Source organism: Cavia porcellus, unplaced genomic scaffold (genome assembly GCF_034190915.1).
Source record: "Cavia porcellus strain 051 isolate PalLab524CR breed Dunkin Hartley unplaced genomic scaffold, mCavPor4.1 scaffold_26, whole genome shotgun sequence".
NCBI classification, from domain to species: Eukaryota; Metazoa; Chordata; class Mammalia; order Rodentia; family Caviidae; genus Cavia; species Cavia porcellus.
The window spans coordinates 22,405,426-22,428,118 of NW_026947509.1; the positions used below are offsets into that span (position 1 = coordinate 22,405,426).

The 22,693-nt window shown below is 50.5% G+C and overlaps 2 protein-coding genes and 1 pseudogene across 5 annotated transcripts; 1 reads left to right on the forward strand and 2 right to left on the reverse strand.

Moving 5' to 3' along the window:
• Positions 1 to 1,259: 1,259 nt before the first annotated feature.
• On the reverse strand, positions 1,260 to 12,589 carry Mmp14 (matrix metallopeptidase 14). The gene is made up of 10 exons (XM_003474502.5): positions 11,012 to 12,589; positions 7,146 to 7,294; positions 6,740 to 6,862; positions 6,065 to 6,372; positions 5,480 to 5,641; positions 5,038 to 5,198; positions 4,726 to 4,864; positions 4,454 to 4,604; positions 3,877 to 3,992; positions 1,260 to 3,253 (listed from the first exon to the last, which is right to left on the reverse strand). The coding sequence occupies exons 1-10, from the start codon at positions 11,108 to 11,110 to the stop codon at positions 2,916 to 2,918; spliced, it is 1,746 nt and encodes a 581-aa protein (XP_003474550.1). The 5' UTR covers positions 11,111 to 12,589; the 3' UTR covers positions 1,260 to 2,915.
• On the forward strand, positions 11,109 to 13,442 carry LOC100718878 (rRNA-processing protein FCF1 homolog; annotated as a pseudogene).
• Positions 13,443 to 15,084: 1,642 nt separating this feature from the next.
• Positions 15,085 to 18,649, reverse strand: Mrpl52 (mitochondrial ribosomal protein L52). Of its 4 annotated transcripts, none has more exons than XM_005005653.4 (5): positions 18,561 to 18,649; positions 18,398 to 18,458; positions 18,247 to 18,314; positions 16,394 to 16,458; positions 15,085 to 15,665 (listed from the first exon to the last, which is right to left on the reverse strand). In XM_005005653.4, exons 1-5 carry the CDS (start codon positions 18,586 to 18,588, stop codon positions 15,513 to 15,515), a joined length of 375 nt encoding a protein of 124 aa, XP_005005710.1. In that variant the 5' UTR covers positions 18,589 to 18,649; the 3' UTR covers positions 15,085 to 15,512. The 4 variants fall into 4 exon arrangements, with proteins under 4 accessions (XP_005005710.1, XP_003474551.1, XP_063092972.1 ...); XM_003474503.5 differs by having other exon boundaries at positions 18,398 to 18,455; positions 18,561 to 18,617; XM_063236902.1 differs by lacking the exon at positions 18,398 to 18,458 and having other exon boundaries at positions 18,460 to 18,596.
• Positions 18,650 to 22,693: the final 4,044 nt, after the last annotated feature.

Genomic DNA, 22,693 nt, shown 5'->3' on the forward strand with positions numbered 1-22,693 from the left:
CTCCCCCTCTTCCCTCTGGCAGGCTCCCCTTTCCAGCTCCTCCACTGGCTCCAGCTGTGTTTTGCAGAACTCCCACTGGATAACATCTGTAATTGCCTCCAGATGTGGACCACAAAAACACAAAGGGACATGAGCTCATCTTTGAGTTTCTCGCCACACACATACCCCCCCACACTGCCCTGAGCTCCCCATACTGCCTTTTCAAGGTCCCTGTCCCGCTAGTGAGGGTGGCGAGATAGACACACATCAGTCCTACCAAACAGCTGTTGGCAGGGGAGGTGCAGGAGGCCAGGCCTGGGGTCAGGGTTCCTGGCTGGCAGGAATGTGGGATACCCCTCTGCCAAAGCAATCATGCCAGCAACCCTGAATAGCTGCTGGGTGGATGACTGGCATAGGTGGGGCCAGAGCTCCGCCAGGCAAGCTGTGGAAGGGCCTGGGCTGGAGCCCGGGTGGGCTGGGCTGAGGCAGGAAGGGAAGGGGGGTGAAGAAAGGGGCTGCTCGCCTCCAGCTGAGCTGACTCAGCAACCAAGCCCATTCCACCCTTGGGCTGCTTTTTGGAGGAAGGGTGGGTCAGTAGCTGGGAACCCCATCTAGGGCAGCAACTCTAAGGAAAGAGGAAACAAAGCTTGGTTATTCTGCCCTTCCAACCTGGCCACCCTAAGCAACTGAGGGGAGACCACTGTTTGCCACGGGCAGGGACCTTTTAATAAGCTACAGGGCAGTCTCTCTTTGGAGTCCTGCTCCAGCAGTGGAGCCCCTGGCCCAGAAAAACCTTCCTAGGCTACTGAGGCTGCCAAAGACAGGCCTCAACCTCGGCAGAGAGATGTTGGGGAACTCACGGGCTGTGGCCAGATCACACGGTAGGGTAATGCAATTTAGGAAGATTTTCCAAGTAGCCTCAGCTTGACCACTTCCTTTAGCCTTCAGCAGCCCTATCTTTTTGAGACAAGGTTTCATCATGCAATTCAGGCTGGCCTCAAACTTGCAGGATCATCCTGCCTCAGCCTCCCAAGTAAAGGTAGCATTTCAAGGCAGGTTGGGAGTGAACAGTTGGCCCTAATAGCATATGACCTGCTCCCCAGTTCTGGGCCCTGAATCCTCTTCGTATGCCACTAAGAATAAACATAATCTTTTATGAAAAATCCCCAAACCCCACCTCATGGAAAACTCTGTTCATGACGCCAGCTGTCTCCCTTTCCAGCCCCCTCTCAACCGCATCCCACGTGCCCCTATGCAGAACAGAACTTGAGCCACACAGAGAATGTGAAACACAGTTTATTCTTTGTGGAAAGGTTGAACAAAGTCAAAAATGTCCTTAGAGGGCACTGACCCGGCCCCGCCCTGCAGGTTTCTGGGGTCAGATGCCTCCACCTCCCTCCCCTCCCCCCTCCCCATGCCCCTTAACAAAAAGAAACAACTTGAATGGAGTTCATATATAATAATTATAATAAAAATATACATTAAACAAAAAAACCCAAAAAACAAACAAGACAGAAATTTAGCCGAACTTCCAGCACCGTTCACCCCATTTCCCCTACCCCCACACCCTACCCCCAACATCCCACTCCTCTCAACACAGGGTCTCGTTCTTCTAAGTCCCCAGTACCGTGGCCACGTCTGGTGGCTGAAGGAGACTTCTGGTGGGTGGGCCAGGTGGGCAGAGTGAGGGCAGGACACAGCGAGGTGGGCTGACTGTGGGTGGCAGGGAGGTGCTAACCCCCCATGAAGTACCCCTGGGCGTGGTGAGGCAGACTGCAGGCCCCTGGAATCTCCTCTGATCCCACGAGTAAGTGGCCTCTCTCCCGAAGGTCCCCAAGTTCCTAGTGCTTGCACTTGTGCCTTCTTAGCTCCCGTCTCCCTAAGGTCCCCAAGTTCCTAGTCCCTGAACTTGTCCTTTCTTGGCTACTGGCTCCTGCCCATCCCCTTGTGCTGTCTAGTCAGCAAGAAAGGGGACACAGAGGAGCCCTCCCCGGGCACCACAGCCCAGCCTGCGGCCTGCCAGCCCCCAGCCACCCACTGCCGCTGCCCATCATTCCCATCCCCGCCGACTGCTCTGCCTCAGGTCCTGGCCCCAGCTGCCTGCCATTTCACCAAGGCTCCTTCTGCGGCTACCAGGCTGATGCCCAGGACTCCAGCTCTGGTCCTCCACTCAGCCCATTCCAGCCTGGGCCACATCCCTGGCCTCAGCTCTCCAACCCTGAAATCCCCATCCGAGGCTAACATTTGAGAGGGGTTGGGGCTGCCAAGGGTTTCTTCCGCCCCAGCTTAGTCCTAATGGCTCAGGCTCCTCCTTTGGATGGTCTCCAGGGTTGAGGGCAGGGGGCAGAAGCAGATCTCTATGAAGAGGAAAGTGACCATCCAAGCCTCCAAGACCCTCTTTGAGCTTCCACCTAGATCTTAAGGTGGCAGAGCAGTCCTTCCCCTTACTTCCCTCACGGTCTCTGCCACCAAAATTAGATTCCTTTTAGCCAAAGAGTGGTGGGAGGCTACTAATTGGGGTCCACCTAGGGTGTGTGGGGCTGGAGTGCCCAGAGCCTCCTGAGGTCAGAGTTCAGAGGTTTAAGGTCAGTCAGGGGATGGAAAAGGAACAGATGACCCCATCTGACCTTCACCAGTGAGGTCCGAGGGTCCTGCCTTCAAGTGCAGAGCCCCCACGACATTCAGATGGGGTTGGACACACACAGAGCTGTAGGGGTCCCCTGAGTGCCAGAGGCTAGAAGGGGCTGCCCTCTTGCTCAGCCCTCAGGGGCCCCAGAAAGGGAAGAAGCAACACCAGGGTGAGGGAGAGGCCAGGCAGGAAGACAAGGCAGGACAGGGGCTCAGGATGGGTAGGAGCAACCCACCCACCACCATCTGCTGCTGCAGCCCTGGAGGCAAAGTCCTTGTGGTAGGAGTGGGTGGGCGGGCAGTGGGGGTCAGACCTTGTCCAGCAGAGAGCGCTGGCAATACAGCAGTCGCTTGGGGGTCCCGTGGCGTCTGAAGAAGAAGACTGCGAGGCCCACGGCCAGTACCAGGAGCAGCAGCAACACGGGCAGCACCACCGCGGCTGCATTCACAGCCCCGCTGCCCTCCTCCTCCACCTCGATGATGATCACCTCTGTCTTCTCAGTCCCCTGGTCCGGCTGGTCCGGCTGGCCCCCTGACGGGCAGCCCATCCAGTCTCGCAAAGCCGACTTGGGGTAGCCCGGCTCCACCTTCAGTTTCTGGTTGTTGAATTTCCAGTATTTATTCCCCTTGTAGAAGTAAGTGAAGACTGGAGGGGTCAGTGCAGAGGTGGTGAGGAGAGCAGATGCGTGTCCAAGAAGGCCCCAGGATGAGAGTACAGAAGACAGTGCAGTTAGGTGAGCGGCAGGGCCAGCCGGGCTCACTGCAGCTGCCCGGCCTCCGTCTCACCTGTCCGTCCTCCCTCCTCTGTTTCTTTCTTCCTTTTCTCCCCTCACACTGGAAATTGAACCCAGGGCCTTGGCACTGAACTATACCCCAAGCCTTTTTCAATTCTTTTATTTATTTATTGCCTTTTTCAATTTTTAAAAATTTAGAGTCAAGTTCTTGCTAAAATGCCCACTCTGACCTTGAACTTCCCTTCCTCTTGCCTCAGCTTCCCAGAGTGCTGGGACTGCAAGTGTGCACTGCTGTGCCCAGCTCACCTCAGTCTTTCTAAACATCACTTCCTTTAGCTGTGAAACTGAGCAGTCATCACAGCAAGTTGGAAGGGTGGCAGGGACAAAGTGGTAGATGTGTCAGAACCCCGAGTCTGATGCCCAACCCACGGGAAGCACGGTGCTGTCATCACTGTGGCTCACGCCACACTCTTCCTTAACCGCGCTCCCCTCCTCCTCCTCCTCCTCTCACAGACATGCTCCCTGCCCGACTCACCTTCATCGCTGCCCATGAACGACCCTCTGGGCGAGTCAGGGATCCCTTCCCAGACTTTGATGTTTTTGGGGTACTCGCTGTCTACTGCCCTGAACTCCTCATTGAAACGGTAGTACCTGGGGGAAGGGGTGTTTGGACACTTAGCATGATTTCAGATGGCAGCAGGACCCAAGGTGGCACAGTCCAGTGAACAAGGGCTGGTGTGGCCCGAGGTAGAGAACAGGCCATTCTGGGTAATGAAGGCCCACAGAGGGAAGTGGCGGCAGGAGGAAGTGGGAGGTAGGGACCAGTCTGCAAAGAGCCACCAGTGGCCCTTAATGACAGTGCCTGGCGGTTGGGTTGGAGCACAGCACTGAGCAGAAGGCATCAAATGACCAGGTCTGAAATGATGACCCGGTCACATCCCACTCAAGCAGCACCCAAGGAGGCTGGCCATTTTAGGCAACATCAAAGGTTCAGCTGGGACTTCTCTAGAGAAACATTTTGTGGGACAAAGAAGGCCTTTTTCCAGACCATGGGGGTGGGAGTGATGGTGTTTCTGAGGAGAGGGGCCTGGGGTTAAGGGCCCAGGTCTCACTTGTTTCCCCGGAAGAAGTAGGTCTTTCCATTGGGCATCCAGAAGAGAGCTGCATCAATCCTGTCCGTAGGTAGCCCTCGGCCCAGCTCCTTGATGTGCTTGGGGTAGCCGGGTTCCAGGGAAGCCTCGTCAAACACCCAATGCTTATCTCCTGCGATGGAGGAAGAAAGGTAGACTCTGGGTTCAACCTGGGTGCTGGGGTCTTTGGAAGAACTCGGTTCCTCCAGGGAGACCCTGCCCACTCCCAAAGAGAAGGTGGACTGCCCGGTTACCTTTGAAGAAGACAAATTTGCCATCTTTCCTCTCATAGGCAGTGTTGATGGATGCTGGCAGGCCCCTCCAGAACTGGCCAATGGGCATTGGATATCCGTCCATCACCTGGTTATTCCTCACTCGCCAGAACCAGCGCTCCTGAAAGCCAGTCAGAGTAGAAGAGCTCTTTACATCCTGTGGCTTAGTTCCACTCCTCAGCCCCTCAGACTCCCCTTAGATTTTAACAAGGGCCAGCCCACCTGTGGCTGGTCCTGCCCCACCTCCCCCCACACAGCCCTTTCATTCCCTGAACCAGTCTACTTCTTACTCACCTTGAACACAAACATCTCCCCTCGGAGCATGGCCACGGTGTCAAAGTTCCCGTCACAGATGTTGGGTCCATAGGTGGGATTTTTGGGCTTATCGGGGACAGAGGGCCGGGAGGTAGTCCTGGGTCGAGGGGGCATCTTAGTGGGTAGCCCTGACTCACTCCCTGGGGGACAGAACAAGAGGAATACTTCAGACTTGGAAGGACAGACAGATGGCCAGAAAGTGCCTTAGAAAAAAGGATATGGATAGGTCCCTGGGGGAGGCTGACACAATCAGCTGGAGGTGACAGAAAAGGTATGCTCCATGGTGGGAGTTGATGAAGGCAGGGGCAGACAGTGTGTGCGTGTGTGTGTGTGTAGGGCACAAGAGAGGGAAGATGCAAAGACCAGAGACCCAGAGGGAATGCAGTTTTGGAAGGAGCATGTGTGGGTGTAGATTACTCACCATAAAGTTGCTGGATGCCCCGGCGGTCATCATCAGGCAACACAAAGTTCTCTGTGTCCATCCACTGGTAGAAGGGTGCCATGATAGCCGAAGGGTCATTGGAATGCTCCAGGCCCAGAGCATGGCCCAGCTCATGCACAGCCACCAGGAAGATGTCATTCCCTGGAGGGATGGAGATGGTGAGACAGCAGCCTAGATCCCTTCCCTTCTTCTACCACACGAAAGTCAATTGGCCACATTTTCCACCCAGGGGCCAAATCCTGAGGTCCTGATTCCTATTTGGCACATAAGGCACAAATCTAGTCAGTAACTGAGGTGGAGTCAGAGTACTCTGAGCAGCAGCCCAATCCCAGAAAGATCTGTGTTAACAGTTCGACCTGTAGGATGCTTTGCAGTCTTTCATTGGCAAGTCAGAGAGTGAGTGAGAAGAGACCAGATGTAAAAAGCTTAAAACAGGACACTGGCTTTTGTTAGACTGGGAGATCTTTGTGGTCCCCTCTAGCCCTCGGACTTTGAAAGAGGAGAATCTTTCCATAAATGACTGCCGGTTCTCCCCAGTGTAGGACCCAGGGCTCCCTCACTCACCATTCAGATCCTCATTCCGGACAGTCCAGGGCTCAGCAGAGTCAAAGTGGGTGTCCCCTCCAATGTTGGGGCCTGGGAAGTAGGCATGGGCCAGGAAGCCACCCTCACCATCAAAGGGTGTGCTGTCGCCATGGAAACCCTCAGCAAACAAGATCATGATGTCGGCCTGCTTCTCATGGCCCTCTCGGATGTAGGCATAGGGTACTTCTCGGAAACGCAGTGGTGTGGCACTCTCCCACACGCGGAATGCCTTGCGAATTGCCTCAAATGTGGCATACTCGCCCACCTTGGGGGTGTAATTCTGGATGCTGAGGTCCAGCCATGGGGGGAAGAGGATGGGGTATGTTAAGATAACAAGGGGCAAAGCTCTCCTCCCCTGCACTTTCCCAGGTCTGAAGCTGCCCAGCCCCTTGTGCCTGACCTGCACCTCCTGCTGCCTACGCACAGCACCTCAGCCCCAGAACTGTAAGCTTAGGGGAGCCTCAGGCTTTGGCTCTCAGGCACTGGGGTATATGCCGGTGGCTGCTCTCTCTTCAGGATTACAGCCATTGTCCTCCCCACTCCCCAGGAGGCTTCCCAGGAATGTAGGGGAGAAGTGCAGGGAGTCTCTGGGTAACACAACTGATAGCGAAGGGTACCAGATGGGAGAGGGGTCCCTGGCCTGTTGGGACTCACCAGAAAGTGATCTCATTATGCTGCCACTTAAGGCCCTGGATGGCATAGCGCTTCCTCCGAACATTGGCCTTGATCTCAGCCCCAAACTTGTCTGGAACACCACAGCGGGGGCGCATCATGGCCCTGGAGTGGGAGACTGGGGTCAGTGTGGAGTGTGAAGAATGAAGACAAAGGACTGCAGGGGAGAGGGTGGAGCCCTAAAGCGGGCCCTGGATCCTAGCTTCTGGCCCCAGCATCAGGGCAGGGCTGGCTGTGTATGTGTCAGTTTGAGGAAAGGCCAAGGTTATGAGGTCAGGGTGACTCTGAGGGGGTCCAGATCAGCACAGGCATTCACGTGGCAATATCTCTGGTGCACAGCACTGCCAGCTGGTGCTGGGCAGAAATCCTAATGGGGTGGAGCACTTACCTCATGGTATCCGCATCAGCTATGCCTGTCACCGGCAAGCCATAGAACTTCTGCATGGCAGCGATGGCAGCTGAGAGGGACTGAGGTGAGCGCTGTGTGTGGGTACGCAGGTCCCCAGGAGGCAGGTAACCATACTGCTGCAGCCAGGCCTGCAGGGAGAGGGGAGTTGCATAGAGCACCCCCACTTGGCCAAGAGCTGCATCTGCATCCCCATAGTCCCTGGCAGACAGGCAACTTTGGCACAGTGAAGAAGGGCGATGTGTTCCTAGCCTGGCTCTGGTGCAGAGTCTGGAGGAACTCCCAGGCTGCTCTGGCCTGGGACCCAGAATGGCTTGTGCTGTTGGGGCTGTGAGCGCAGATAGGACTGGGCACCCATGGCTCCGTACTGGCTGCAGCTTTCTTTTTTTTGGTGTGGGGAATTGAACTCAGAACCTCAAGTTTGCCAGGCAGGCTCTGCCACTGAGCAACATCTTCAGCCCTGCAGTTTTCTTGAAAATGAGAGCACTGGTTGTTTAACAGAGACTTCTACAATCTTTTTAGAACTGAGATTCCTTGCAGTACTTTGATTTCGGGTCAGTGTTCTTGCAAATCCAGCAAGTCCATCTGGAGCAGTTTGTGTCCATGATGGGTACAGGAAAATGTCAGGGCTACACTTCTGTGCACAACACAATGCTCTCCTAGAACAAAGCCGCTTGTCTCCAGGACCCTCACACTGATATCTTTTGAGAAAGGAGAGGAGCGAAGGTGCTAGGGCTGAGGCTGGCTGCTGACAGGTGAAATGGTGAGAGGTCTGATGTAGCCATGTCCCCACTCAAGCACCACTGAGCTAGGCCTTGGAACCTCAAAGCCCATTTAAGACTTTCAGGATGGTGGAGGAGATGAGGGAGACAGTGAGATTCAGTGACTGTAGTATTCTATTTCAGGTATGCTGTGAATTGTTCACAACACAAAGGCTGGAAATTGCCCTAAATTAAAATTAGATTTTTGGGGGCTGGGGATTTAGCTCAGTGGCATAAGTGCCTGCCTTGCAAGCAGGCAGTTGTGGGTTCCATCCCTGGTACCGATAAAAAGGAAAAAGACAAAAATAAATAAATAAATAAAAGAATTAGATTTTTGATCAAAAGGTATGCACACTGCAAAGTCCCACCGAGGAAAAAGTCAGCCTTTATTATAAGAACAACGGAGTATTTTGCTAAAGCCTGAAAAGTAAAACAAGCCAAGATACATATGAAGATGCTTGGGATTCTCTTTATATGGAGACATGACCCAGACAACTCTGGTCCTTGGTCCGGATTTGCCTTTTTAAGAGTCCAAAGGAAGCTACAGATTGCCTAGGCCAGGGACTTGGGAAGTGAGAAGGTGAGGAGGTAGGGTGCTGCACCCCCTACCCATGGTCTCTAGGATGGCTCTCCCCAGGGTCCTTCCCATCTTGGCCCAAGCCTGGGTGGTGGAGCAATGCTCTTGTACCAGGAATGGGGGTGATTCAGGAGCAGCTGACTGGGGACCTGAGCCCGCAGAGGCAAGAATTGCAACACAGTTTTGGGAAATGATCCCCCAAGGCAGACAGCAGTCAGGGCTGCAGATATAAACAACCCATTCTTTTTCCCCAAAAAGCTCTGACAGCCCCTCTTCAGGGGTTCAGGGGTGAGTGCCCTGAACCTCTGGTGTACCCTGGGGAAGCCCATCAGGGTGCTCTGCTCAGGTCCAGAGGTGATCTCTGAGAGCTGTAGGCTTGCCCTGACCTGTGTTGACTGATGGCATTGTCAGTGCCCTCAGGAGGCCTGCTGTAGCCTGTACCCAAGTATGTGGGACACTCCCGTAGTCCCTAGCCTCACCTGTAGGATAGACACACCCTGGACTTCTGACTATTGGGGGAGCATCTGTTTCAGGACTAGGGGAAGGACAAAGACCCACTTTTACAGCTGGAAGTCAAGAAGACTGGAGGAATGCCCTCAGAGAGCCAAGCTGAGGGGAAGGTGCCTAGGGCAGGGTGTTATGTGGGAGGGTGACAAAGACTTGGGCAGAATCCACAATCTGAAGCTCTGGGGTAAATCCCTCTGTGAATCAAGAGGCAGGCAGGTCTAAATATTTACACCCACAAGCCCTGCCCCGTACCCTGTAATGAAAAATGGTAGCTTAGTTCTGAAAGGGACTTCACTTGAGAGCCACAGGCCTGAAAAGGAAGTGCCCGATCCTAGGCCTGGGCAAGTTTTTTTCCCTCCATCTCACGGGGGCAGGCTTGGAGCAAAGCAAGAACCACACAGACTATGAGGTCGGAACCACAGAAGAGAGGACTCTTGTGTCTGCGGCGGGATGGGGGAAGGGCAGGGTGCCAGACAGGCCCAGAGGAAGAGGAGAGGGTCGTGCTGAAGCTGGTGCAGGGCTGTGGAGGCCTAGTGGGAGGGGACCCTGCTGGCTGAGGTCTAGGCCATCCCAGCTTTCCCTCCAGATTGGCTTGTGTTGGGTTGTGGAACTCAGTAGGCTGGCTTTGTCCTGATGAATGGGAGGTGAGAGAAACGTCTAGGGAATACCTCCCACCTGGGGAGTCCCAGAGGGGTAAGCCTGCAGCAAACAGCAGACCTGGATTCCAGCCTCTGGGACTGCGCCTCCTTCCCTCTGCCTCCCACTCTTCCAGGGCCCAGAGGCAAAATAGTGGTTCTGGCACAGAGATAGCCCATGACCCACTTAAAACCGAGCCAGGACTGCGGCCCCTCCCCTAAGGGGCCTCGCAGGGCAGGGCAGGAAAAAAGAGCAGGGCGTGAAGTTGCCAGTGGGTAGCCCCCAGCCATAGGGCCACACTTTTCCGTGCAGCCTGGAGTCTTTCAGGGAAAGACAACGTGTTCGCTCTTCTTTCGGCAGAGGTTTCCTACAAGCTTGGGCCTAGGACTGGGGGCCAAAGCGCAGGAAGCCAAATTCAGATCCCATCCCCCTTCTTTGGCCTTTCCCGGCCCCTCCCAACCGCACCCAGGCCCTCGGCCGGCCGGAGTGGGTTGGGATGGCCCAAAATAAGAAGCTGATTAAATCCGTCTCCCACCTTCACCCCAAAATAAAAGAGTGAGAGGAAAACTTCTCAGGCAACTCCCACGCTGCTTCCTCTCGGGCCCGATGGGCCACGGTCAGGGAAATGGTGAGGACCGAGGTCGGATGCCCTGCGCTGGTCCGCTCCCTAGTCCCGGTGCAATGCCCCCAGTCACCGTGCAATTAACGCAGAAAAACAATTAACGTCAGGAACAAAAAGGCCTAAAGGCGCCGGCGGGGTGGGGACTGAGGAGGCAGTGGCCTGGCTGAGCCCAGGGCTCACAAGGAGCGCTTTGTGCGCATGGAAACGCGGCCAGCACGGCGACCCTGGGGGCCAGGGCTCGGGGCCGGCACCCAGAAGGGTCCCTAGCAGCGTGGGGGCGCAGCAGACAGCGGCAGGCTGCAGACGCGTCCGCACAGGGCTCACTGGCCCGGCTCGCAGCGGGCGCGGGAGCGCAGGAAACTTGTGGAAACAAGAAACTTGCACATGACACCAGCGACGGCGCAGGGCCGGCGCGGAGTGTGAGGCTGCCGGGCTCCCAGGGTCCCGGCACCCAGAGCACAGCCCAGGGCAGGGAGGCGGCGCCCCCATTGTGAAGCTCTTCCAGGGAAAGAAGGAATGGGGAAGCAGGTCGGCGGCGCGGAGGCGGGTTGTGAGAGGCAGGGAAAAGTTTAGTGGATCGGAAGTTTGCAGACCAGGAGGACCAGCGCGGGACAGGGTCCTGCAGACCGGGGCGGCGGGGTCCGAGAGCCCCTGCTCCGCGGGCCGGGCCCGTCCCCGCCTGACCCCCGGGCTCGCCTCCCTCCTGGCGGGCGCGGCCCCAGGAAGGGCCGAGGGGCTCACTTACCTCGGGGCTGAAGTTGCTGCTCTGGGTCAAGCCGAGGGAGGCGAGCGCGGTGCCGAGCGTGAGCAGGGGCAGCAGGAGGCTGCGGGGGCCGCGAGACATGGTCCGAGACGTCGGGGAGCCGGGGCGGCCCGTGCGGCTCCCAGCGGAGCCCGCGCCCTGGGGTTCGCGCTGCTCCCGTCGGGCGCCTTTGTCTCCGGGAGGCACTGAATTTGGATTCCGAGAGCGCGGTCGGCTTGGAGATGACGGGATTGTTTCTCAAAGGGCCTGTTTGCTCTTCTCCTTTCCGTTTTTTGATCTTTCTTCTGCTTAGTCGGCGAAGTGGGCCGGGAGGCTTCTCTGCTCTCCCGTTTGGTCCCTCCCTTCTCCCGCAGCCTCTCCTCCCGTCACCGCCCTAATGCCCTCCTTTCCTTGTGGGGACGTGGTTGTTACAGCCTGAATCCAATTACAGCCAGGAGGGACAGGGAGGGCGGGGGCCGCAAAGTTGCCTTTCTGTGGTGCAGACTGCCATCTGCAGGGGTTGAGGCCACAGCGGACCACTGGGGGGTGTAGGGAGGCCCAAGGGCTGGACCTTGGGAGACTTTGTCCTCCTAAACACATTGCAAGTAGCTTGATACCTGTGGAGTCAGTACTTACCTCATTTCAGAGGGGAACACACCAGGAGGTGAGGGGGTCAGGGCAAACCGGAAGCTCAGGTCTGGGTAGTGGTGGGGACTGGTCTTTCATGTCCCTACACTGGGTGCCTGTTGGAATCTATTTACAATAACCTCTGCTCCCAAAGCAAAGTGTAACAAAACCCAGCTGTCAACCCCAGTCACACTGGGTCTGGGGGTCCAACCTTGTAGAAAGATGTGCTCTCCCACTTACTGTGGTTTACAGTCTGGGTGCTCCCTAAATTAGAATTGCTTGGGTAGGGAAGGGGTACAAAACAATGGAATTTGGGGAAAAGCAAATCAAGTTTAGTAAAACTGTTGGAAAAAAGGGTGGGATTGGAGGTTAGGGCTTTGAAGTTTAGTTCTGCGTTTTCACTGGACTGGAAAAGGAGGTGAATTTCTTTTTTCTTTTTTTTTGAGACAGGGTCTCACTGTGTATAGTCCAGGCTGGCCTTTAACTTACTGTTTACCACAGTCTGGCCTCAAACTCCCAGTGATCCTCCTGCCTCAGCCTTTCCAATTATGGGATTACAGGCTTACACCACCACATCTGCTGGCAATTCTTTAGAGTAAAATCTTCAAAGAAAAAGGGGCAATTACTTAAAGAATAAAATTTTCAAGACTGGACTCAGAACTAAAAGTGAGGAGGAAAAGGAGGCAATTAAATGTAAAACTGTCAGTGATTCTAGAAGAAACAGGAGTATGGTGTGAACATGAGGAAACAAAAGAAAGCAAGGGAAGTGTGCCACCGTGAATTGAATGCTTATTCTCAGAGATGAGAGACTCCTAGAAAAGCATAAATAGAAACCTAAAAAGGAAGAAAAGAAAGATCCTAGTGCTCTCAAGGAAAGGAAGTCTCCCAACATCCTTCCTGTTTATTCTTCCAGTGTGTCACACAGCTGGGCCCACCTTTACTCATATCCTGGCCGATACCAACTTTATCAACTTTTGCATCAAAGCCAAACTGGACTTAGTACAATCAATGATAGACTGCTTGAATACTAAGTTTATCCGTTGTATAACTGATTGTGTAATGGCTGAAACTGAGAAACTGGGACAGAAGTATCGAGTGGCTCTAAGGACCGCCAAGGATCCATTATTTGAAAGATAACCCTGCACACTCACAGGGCCTATGTGGATAGCTGCTTAGTGCAGAGTAACTCAGCACCAGTGTTACACTGTGGCCATGGTTGAACTGACCTTAACCTGGGAATCCAGAAGATTCCTAGAGTTCCTATCCTATGCATTTCTAAACACAGATATAATATCCAGTGGATGCCAGATGATTATGGAGCCCCTCAGTTCTATTTCTTATAAGACAAAATTCCTCTGCCTTCTCCCAACTAACTTTCTGTTTTTAGTTTACTAAATATGCTATAGCATGAATTATCATTTTTAAGGTTATAGAAACCTTGCCTAACTTATACAACATGAATTATTATTCACCCATTTGCTCTATTATCAGCCTAATATGGTTAAATACATTCACTTTTTCGGGGGGCAGAGGTACTGTGGGGTGCGGAGACAGGGTCTCACTATTAGTTCAGGTTGGCCTCAAACTCACAGCGATCCTGCCTTGGCCTCCTGAGTGCTGGGATTACAGGCATGCATCACCACGTCTGGCCTCTATACATAAATTCACTTTTTGAAAATGATAATTTAATATTTGTTGCATTATATTTTTATAAATCAGGTGTTCCAATGGTTGTTCACATAATTTTTTTACTCAACAAATATTAAGTTTATGCTAGGTACTTATTAAGGTATGCTCCTGTCTTGAAGACACAAATAAAAGAGAAAAACATACAAATGAAAAAAAGTCAGGTGTGATGGTGCCCACTTATAATGCCAGCACTGCAATATCTCGGCCAGCCCAAATTACATAGTGAGACCTTACCTTTACAGGGAGATCCAGAAGGATGTGTGAATCATTTTTGTTCTTAGCCCGTTGCTTAAGAGTTCTGGCTGCAAGAAAAGTTGAAGTCTCCAGTTAGAGGACACAGCTAGAAACACGGATGTTCTATCACTGTACAAAAGGGAGGCATGAGTACCTCAGTGTTTGCATGGAGATACAAAGTCATATGGCCTGACTGTACTTGACATGGTCAGATGACTGCCAAGACATTTTTATGACTAAAACATAAACTCATGGAGAGATAGGGTCTGACGTCATTTCAAAGGTTTTGGACTTGATCTTGAGAATTCTATTTCTGTGCAAGTTATTTTACTCCTTGATATAACAAGCAACCAATCAGATTTTCCAGAGTATGTATTTAAGGGTGTGAGGAAATGGGTGGGTATTCATGACTTTTTCATGTTTTTTATTAATACATACTTGCCATACATATTGATCACACTTATAGGGAATTTGTTCCTGTATGTCTTTTTCTGTTTTTTTGAGACAGGGTCTGGATATGTAGCCCACACTGGCCTTGAATTCATGGCGTTCTTCCTGCCACAGCGATTTTTTTTCCAGTCCCCTTTCTTCCTCTTGACCCTGCTCGCTCTCGTTATACAAACTCTGCTTTTTTCCCTTCCAGTCTGTGGGTATTCATGTTGAGGAGTGAAACAGGCAAATATGTATAACCACTTTTTTTTTTAACCTGGAGTCTAGTTTGAGAAATGTATAACCACTTTTGACAGAACCCATTAAAATAAAAATTATTGCTATCCTGTTGAGGGCAGAAAAAAGTAAAATCTTCAGACTGACTGGGCTTTGAGAATAACAGGTGAGTTATGCAGGGCACGGGGAGGGTGGCCTAAAGCTTTCTGTGAGAAAGGGACACAGGTAAGAAAGAGGCTGAGAACTAGGTCTGGAAAAGCAGCAAAAAGCAGCACAACAGAAGCAGGAAAAGTGTGGGAGATAGAAAACTGGACCATCAGCGAAATCTAAGCTCCAAGAATTGCATTTGGTCAGGGAGAGGAAGGACCTAATGGGGGGAAGGGAGGGAAAGAAAAGCAAAGAGAGTATAAAGGGGGAGGGGCTGACAAAAAAAACAAAAACTGAGGTCAGGTAGGAAGCTCCAGAAATGCTAGGGATCCAACTATTGTTTGAGGCAGAAAGATGGTTGTCTAACGCCCAGTCCTGGAAGGGGTACAAAGTCCTTTGCCCTGGAATCCAGAGGGATCATGATCAATAAATAAAAGGCTTCTCAGGTCCTCGGCAACTTGAGTCTGTGGGAGGTGGACCGCGGGAATTATTGGTCTCACAGTGACTATCTGGGGACTGAGCACTTATGTAGGGTGAGGAGGCACTCTTAACCAACCCTTGGAATTCATTCCCAACTACTGCAGGTCTCAGAACCCAGCACCCAAGTTTGGGTCTCCCCACACCAGCCTGGCAGTATGATATCCTGCTGGGTCTACTGAACCTGAGGGAGACTGACACCAGCTATGTGCTGAGAAAGAGGTCTTAGCTAGATATTTTTTGTCTAAGCTTGCTTTTATTTACTTATTTTTCCAAGTACTTATGAAATAGCTACAGCACATGGCTGAGCTACTATTGCATACATCATGAAAGACATGCATGCTGGCTAAAGCCAGGAAAACTGCTGCCTACTTTTCATGTTCACAGAGCAACTATTGCTAGTAAGTTGGGCCAGTCCTGTGGTCCACAAAGGAGGGGACAAAAGCCTTACAGAACATTCAATGCAACTGGTGGAGCAAGGGATCAGGGCTCTGAGCCACTTCCTGAAGATCTTATGGCCTGTTCTTCCTGGTGTGCCACCTCGTTTTACATGGAGGTGGGGGGTAACAGGACAGGACACAAGGCTCTCTTCTAGCTGAGATGAGACATCCAGGTGGTGGAAAAGAAAGCCAGAAAGGCTGGGCAGGGGCATAAGAGTTGCTTCCTATTGACTTTCCAGTGAGCTCTGCAGCAATGTCCCTTTGCGCTTAAGAGCGTTTTTCTGTTTCTGTTCTTCCTCTTGCAGCTTCTCCTGCTGCCTGAGCTGCCAAGCCTGTAACCCAGCATCCATTTCCTGTGACAGCAGTACCACACGTCTCTGAAACAGACAGGAAAACCATGGATAATATCTGGAGCGTGAACACTACACCACACATCCTTTCTTTCAGAGTCAGAAGATTCAGCTAGAAATGAACACTGCTGACTTGGCAACCAGTGCACCAAACCCTGTGCTGGGAAGCAGAGGGAAGAAAATTTGAGGCAGAACACCCACCACTGAGTTCAGCCCTGGAAGCACCCTGCTCGCTTCCTCTCTTCTTGCAGTGTTAAACCATTTGGTTGATAAACCTTGGTATGCAGCGTAAATGTTAACTTACATGTAACATCATTCAAGACAACTTTTTTTTTTTTGTTTTTTTCCTTTTTATCAGTACCAGAGATCGAACTCATGACTCCCTACTTGCAAGGCAGGCGCTTATGCCGCTGAGCTAAATCCCCAGCCCCTAAGACAACTTTTTAAAACAAATTTTTAAGACAGGCTCTTTCAGTGTAGTCCAGGCTGGCCTTGTACTCATGGCAATTCAGTCTCAGCTTCCTCAGTGCTGGAATTACCATCATGTGCCACCATACTCCTGATTTTTTTTGAGACAGGGTCTTACTATGTAGTTTGGGCTGACTTTGAACTCACTAACATGTAACAATTCCCCTGCCTCAGCCTCTGGAGTACTGGGATTACAAGACTATACCACTTCACTTAAGACAAATTTTGATCTAAAAGTATCCCTCCAGTTCTACAGAGGCAGCCCAGCTGGAGCTCTAGCAACTCACTGCAAACTTTTCCCTCTGGGCTTTTCTTTGAAGCTGTCGTTTCATTGGAGGAGCAGGACGACCATCTGCGGACAGAAGGGAGAGAAAAGGCAAGTGTCAGAAATGATCAACATCTCCTCCTAACAGCAATGAGAATACTCCTCTCCTCCATTTCATACCCACTGTAGCTTAACTCCTCTAAGTCTCTTATCTTCAAGAGTGGGTACAACAGACCCTCCATGAGCAAATTCCTAGGCATCTACTCTATTTACTTAACCCTTATTAGCCTGAAATTCAAGGTAATCTGCAGAGCTGAGCCCTTTATGTGCTGGGTGTGGCATGCAGACTCAGAATCCCAGCACTGAGGCTGAAGCAGAAGGACTGAGAGTTCAAAGCCAGGCTGGGGTATATATTGAGTTCAAAGCCAGGGATGGCAGCACACGCCTGTAATCCCAACACTTGGGAAGCTGAGGCAGAAGAACTGCCATGAGTTGGGAGGCCAATTTAGACTACATAGTGAGACCCTGTCTCAAAGAACCAAAAAAACAATCAGGTACATAAACAACAACAACAACAAAAAAACCATTTAGGAGATTAGGAGTGTACTTCAGTGGTAGTGTCTGTTTAGCACACAAGCAACCCTGGATTCATCATTAAAAAAAAAATCAGGTATATAAAATTTCAATCCTTGTAATATTTCTCCACACACTACTGCAAAGAGATCCAGTTACTGGTTAAGCAACAAGTGAAAAAATTTTTTCACTATACTCAGTCACCAGGTACCTAAATAAGCAGGACCAGGTTCCTTGAGCATCCACCAGTGTATCACTACCTACCTCACTGTGTTGTGCAGAAGGCCCCTCCATAATTCAGTTCTAGCTTGGCTTCTGCTGCTACCTACTTGTACTATCACAGGCATTTTTCACTTCAGCATGCCTCAGTTTCCTACTTGCAAATGGAATCTAGAGTGGGGAACACATCTCAGCGGTATCCCCCTCCCACCTTTGAATATATCTATATTCTCTCTCTCCCCTTCCTACTCTTTTTGAGACAGGGTCTCCTTATACTAGCTTGGTCTGCCTCGGTTTCTTAAGGGCTGGATTACAGACAAGTGCCACTATGCCCTGTTTCTATTTTCTTGAGAGAGAAGACTTCTGGGGCTGGGGGTTTAGCTCAGCGGCATAAGCGCCTGCGTTGAAAGCAGGCAGTCGTGAGTTCGATCCCTGGTACTGATAAAAACGAAAAAGACAAAAAAAAAAAAAAAAAAAAAAGAAAGCAGGCAGTCATGAGTTCGATCCCCAGTACCGATAAAAAGGAAAAAGACAAAAAAAAAAAAAAAAAAAAAAAGAGAAGACTTCTTTTTGTCGTTTTGAGACAGGCTCTTGGGTTGTAGTTCAGGCTGGCTTTAAATCACTGGTGAACTTCCTGCCTCAGCCCCTCAAATGCTGGGGTGACAGATGTGCACTACCAGGAGGGCTGAAAAAAGACTTTTGAAAGAAGCTTCTGTCCTCAGTCTCTATCCTCTTGCATTTGGTATAATTTTGGTATGAAGTCTCAAGAGTATTCACACTGAACGGCTTCTTCCTATTTGACTATCATGTCCCCTTTGACCCATGTTGAGTTTGTCTCCCCTCCCCCGCAGTCCCAGGACGGCCCCCGTCGGAATTATCTTCTGCTCATCCCCGAAACCAAGCCGATCCTTTCTATCTTTATTTTCCGTAGTCGTAGTTTACTTGACAAAAATAAACAAGAGAGCTTCTTTTCCCAAACTCCCCTTCCCAAAAACTGAGCCAGACACGGCCCACGCCGCCCCACGCCCCCGCGGCCGGCAGCCTGGAGTAAAGACGCGCAGGGGCAGCGAGTCCGGAGCTCACCCGCGTACGACCAGTCCGGGAGCTCGGTGAGCGGCCCGTAGCCGGAAGGGCTGGCGGCCAGGCCCTGCCTGCGGGGGGGAAAAAACAGTCCGGTGAGGCCCTGCTCCGCCTGCTGGACCCCGCGCACCCCCACCCTGCGCCCAGCACTCACTGGAGGCGCCACTGGCCGCCCGCCCGAGCCGACGCGCTGCCGTGCAGCCTCCGGACACCTACTGGGAAAACAAGACAGCGTTACAGCACTGCCCGCACAGGCAGTGCGGGGTCGCAGGCCGGCCCCTCTCGAGCTTCCGAGTCCATAGCCCTGACCCACTCACTCAAGAGCAAAGTTCCCAAAGCGGCCATGCTGGTGCGGAGCAGCCGGAAGTGGGCGTGGCCCTGATGGCCACGTGTGGTGCTGCTGGGAGAGTGGAAAGCTGCCATCTTGAATCGGTTTTCAGTCATGGGCTCCGCCATCTTGGGTCGGCGTACGGAAATAAGGAGCCAATACAGCTTTGGTTTTAGGCTAGAACCAATTGCTGTCCACTGCTTGCAACCTCGGTGGTGGTCGTTTCTTCAGCGGAAGTCGTGATAGCCTGATAGAATTGTTCTGAAATGTTCCCAATGGACTCTGCCCAGTGGTCTCCAGTCTTGAAGTTTATAGTAACTTTTTTTTTTTTTTGAGATAGTGTCCCGCTATGCAGGACAGACTAGCCTTGAACATATTAAGTCGCCCTGGCTGGCCTGGAACTCACAGCGATCCTCCTAGCTCAGTGTCCTGACTACTGGGACTGTAAGCTTGTGCCACTACCTCCTGCTATTATCGTTTAACTTAGGCACAGTACCACGTAATGGTTATATAGTCTCCCGCATCACTAACATTTTTCTCAGACTGAGTGATCAAATCTAGACCGAATCTGATAATTTTGTTTTTAGGTCTCACTCATTTATCCAACAAAATTGAAGTTGTATTACAAAGTGCAGCAGTAGGTGTAGGAGATTATGTGGCGAGTACAACCAGATGTCATCACCATCAATCACAGAGCTCCTCTAACCTCTCTATAAAAGGTAGTAACAAGTAGTCACACATGTGATTGCAGTACATGTTGTTTGTGAGCATGTATAATTGGGAATGTGAGCCTATTTTAATGGTAAATGCAGGTAAACCCAGCTACTTCAGGAGGCTGAAGCAGAAGGATCTCAAGTTGGAGGTCTACTTGGGCCAATTAATTTTTTATTTTTATTTTATTTTTTATTTTCATTTTTAAAGCCAGTCAAATTTAGCAGTGGGGGGGTGGTGGTATACCAACTTTAGTGACACTAATGTTAATAAGTTCTGATAACCCACTGCCATCGGACCAGCTGCTTGGGCCAACTTAACAGCACCCTGTCTCATAATGAAAAAGGGAGAGGGATGCAGCTCAGTATCAGAGTGCTTGTGCAAGGTCTGGGTTCAATTCCCCAGTAGCAAGAAAATAAGTTTTTCTGCGCCTAGACTAGGGTCCCACCTCAAAGGAATCTCATTATTTATATGCAAGCATTAAAATATTTGAAATTGGAGTTTACTCCCCCTCCCTAGTCCCCCTGGTGCTGGAGATTGAACCCAGAGCTTTCTCATTGAGCTATATTTCACCCCTTTATATTTTTCATTTTGAGGGACTTGCTAAATTACAAAAGTTGCCAACAGCGCTGGACTGGAACTTGGAATCTGCCTCAGCCTCCCAGAGATTACAGATGTGTGCCAACTTGCCTGGTATCTGAAGACACTTTTGATACCAAGCATTTCAAAGAAAAGATTATCTGTCTAGTAAATGTCAAAGCCAGATCTGTGATTCTCCCTCCTTTTTATCACAAGCTATTCAATACTGCTGTGGGAGAAGTCATTTGTCCTTAATGTATTAATTTCTAAAAATACCTAACATTGGTGAGAACAAAAACTTTCAAAGTCATAAATGTAAGTAAAACTGCTTTATGAAGCTCCTACGAAAGTGCACGATACTGTCAACTAGGCCAGACCAGGTTAGACATTTAAGCACTTGCTGACTGGGGGAACCTGAGGGAGTGGTATAATCGCCTCTTTGGAAGTTTATCATTTCCTTCTGCAGGACTGAAGTTTTTCCACAGGAGGTGGCTTTGGGTTGTGCTTTGAAAGAGGGGAAGGGTGGATCCTGGTTTAAGAAAAGCAGCGATTTCAATAACAGTGAAAATAGTATAGGCTAGGGCTGAACAGGAAAAGGGGATGGGAACAAAAGAAACTCGGCTAGTGGCCAAGCAAGGGAAATAAGACAGGATACCACTACTGTCTTGCAGTCCTCGGCTTATTATTTTCTCTTCAAATGCTGAAAATTAAACCAAAGGCCTTGTGTATGCTAGGCAAGCCCTCTATTACCGAACTATGTCCCCCACCTCACACACTACATTTTTACTTATCAAAACACATAATTTATCAAAATTCATAATTTACCTGAAAAGTAGGTAAGACAGTTTAGGGAGCGAGCTATCACTGTACACATTTGCTTGTAGTTTCTAGGGACCTGGAAATGTGGCTGTTGGACTAGGGATGAGGTTGTGTGTAGCGTGTCTGAGGCCAGGGGTTTCAGCTCAGCACCATGGTGGGTAGGCCAGGGGGAGGCCGTGGGTTTACTGTTTTATAGCTACTGTAGTTGCAGGATAAAGACAGAGCGGGTGCTGATCCTAGACTTGGCTCCACACGCCTTTGGTAGTGTTATGGAATAGTTTGTTTAGAAAAGACTCCCCAGTCAAAGGTTTTCCAGATTCTTCTTGCCTCAAACATAGAACTGGATGAGATAAACCAATAGCGGTGCCAGAAAGTATATTTGAAAAGTGTGAGGTAAATGGGTACGGGAGAAACCAACTCTGCAGAGCAAACTTAGGCCACACAAAGAGAAAAAGAGGGTAGAAGCAAAAAATAAAAGTACACGCTAGTTGTGGGCGAGCATGCACACTCACACAGGACGTGCTTTCTGGAATGGCAGCTCTTTTATTCTGTCCAGTCTGCATGGGAGCTCATGAGAAGTCCTGGGTTGCCTTGGGATCTCATAATGGACAGATGCTACTCATTTCTTCAGCCAGTTTTGCCTTGGCCTATCTCCCGTAACATTTCTCCCTGAGAGACACAAATCTACTCATCTTCACGAGGTGCTGAGGGAGGGGAGGTCTCTGTCTTCTGTAGCTCTTCATGCTGGCAAGGCTGTAGACTCTGCCCACTACGATTCTGTACTCTCCAATACCTTGGGCTACTGTGGCCTGTGGCTGCATTGAGGGAAGAAAAACCTGTCCAAAAATAATGAGAAAAGACTTAGTGAGTTGTCTGTTTTATGGGAGAAAGAAACTTTACAATTAGTCCAGATATGAAGAGGTCAGACTTCCACACTTCCTTTGGAGAAAAATGTTTGTTAGAAAGGTTTGTCAGATAAATTACCAAAGGCCTAAGAGCCTTGGCCTTAGCAAGGTCTTGTTTACTTATCTGTAGCACTCCTGGAACTTTTCGCTTTGAAGAAAAGGTCCAGAGGTTTGTAGGAGTAGCTTCTTTCTTTTGGGTGATCTTGTTCTTAGACAGTTCAGGTGGGACTAACTTTATTCTAGCAAGATGAATCCAATTATCTCTGCTACCTTTACTGCAGTGGGTGTTGCAGGGATCAAGGATCATTGAAAAAGGGCCTTTCCATTTTGGCTTTAGCTGCTCAACTGCTGTTTCCTTTCTCCAACAAGTTTTTATGAGCACTTGGTCTCCAGGATGGTCCCTAGGTGGTCCCACTGAGCTGGCCAAGAGCTGGCAGGACTTTGTTCCCTTGATGTTCAGATGTTGTTTGTTCTTGGCCCAGACCAATGAGGTACTGTAGGAGTCTCATGATCTCTGGGTCTACCGTCATGTCAGAGGGTACAAATGGTCTTCTGTATGACATCTCAGTTAGACTCAAGCTTTGCCCAATTTTGGGCATGTTTTGAATCCCATGAATGCTGTTAGTAGCAGTCAGAGCTAGGATTCAGACGCGTCTTGGCATAGTTTTGCCAGAGCTTGCTTTAGGGTCTGATTGGCTCTCTCTGTCTTTCCAGAACTTGGAGGCTACCAGGTAGAATGAGGCTGGTACTTTATTCCTAAAGACTTTGTCACTCCCTGAGCTATTTGAAAGGTAAAAGAAGATCCACTGTCACTCTGGAGACACTGGGGGAGTCCAAATCTAGGGATGATTTCTTTTTATTTATTTATATAATTTTTTTTGTCCTTTTGAGACAGGGTTTCACTCTGTAGTTCAGGCTGATCTTGAACTCATTTTGTAGCCCAGACTAGACTCAAACTCACAGTGATCCTCATGCCTCAAGCCTCCAGAGTGCTAGGATTACAGGTGTGCATCACCATGCCCTGTCTTAGAGGAGAATTTTCCAGAGAAGGAAACCAAAACAGAATGAGCTACCCCTGTATCTATAAGCAGTTGAATTGGTTTATCCA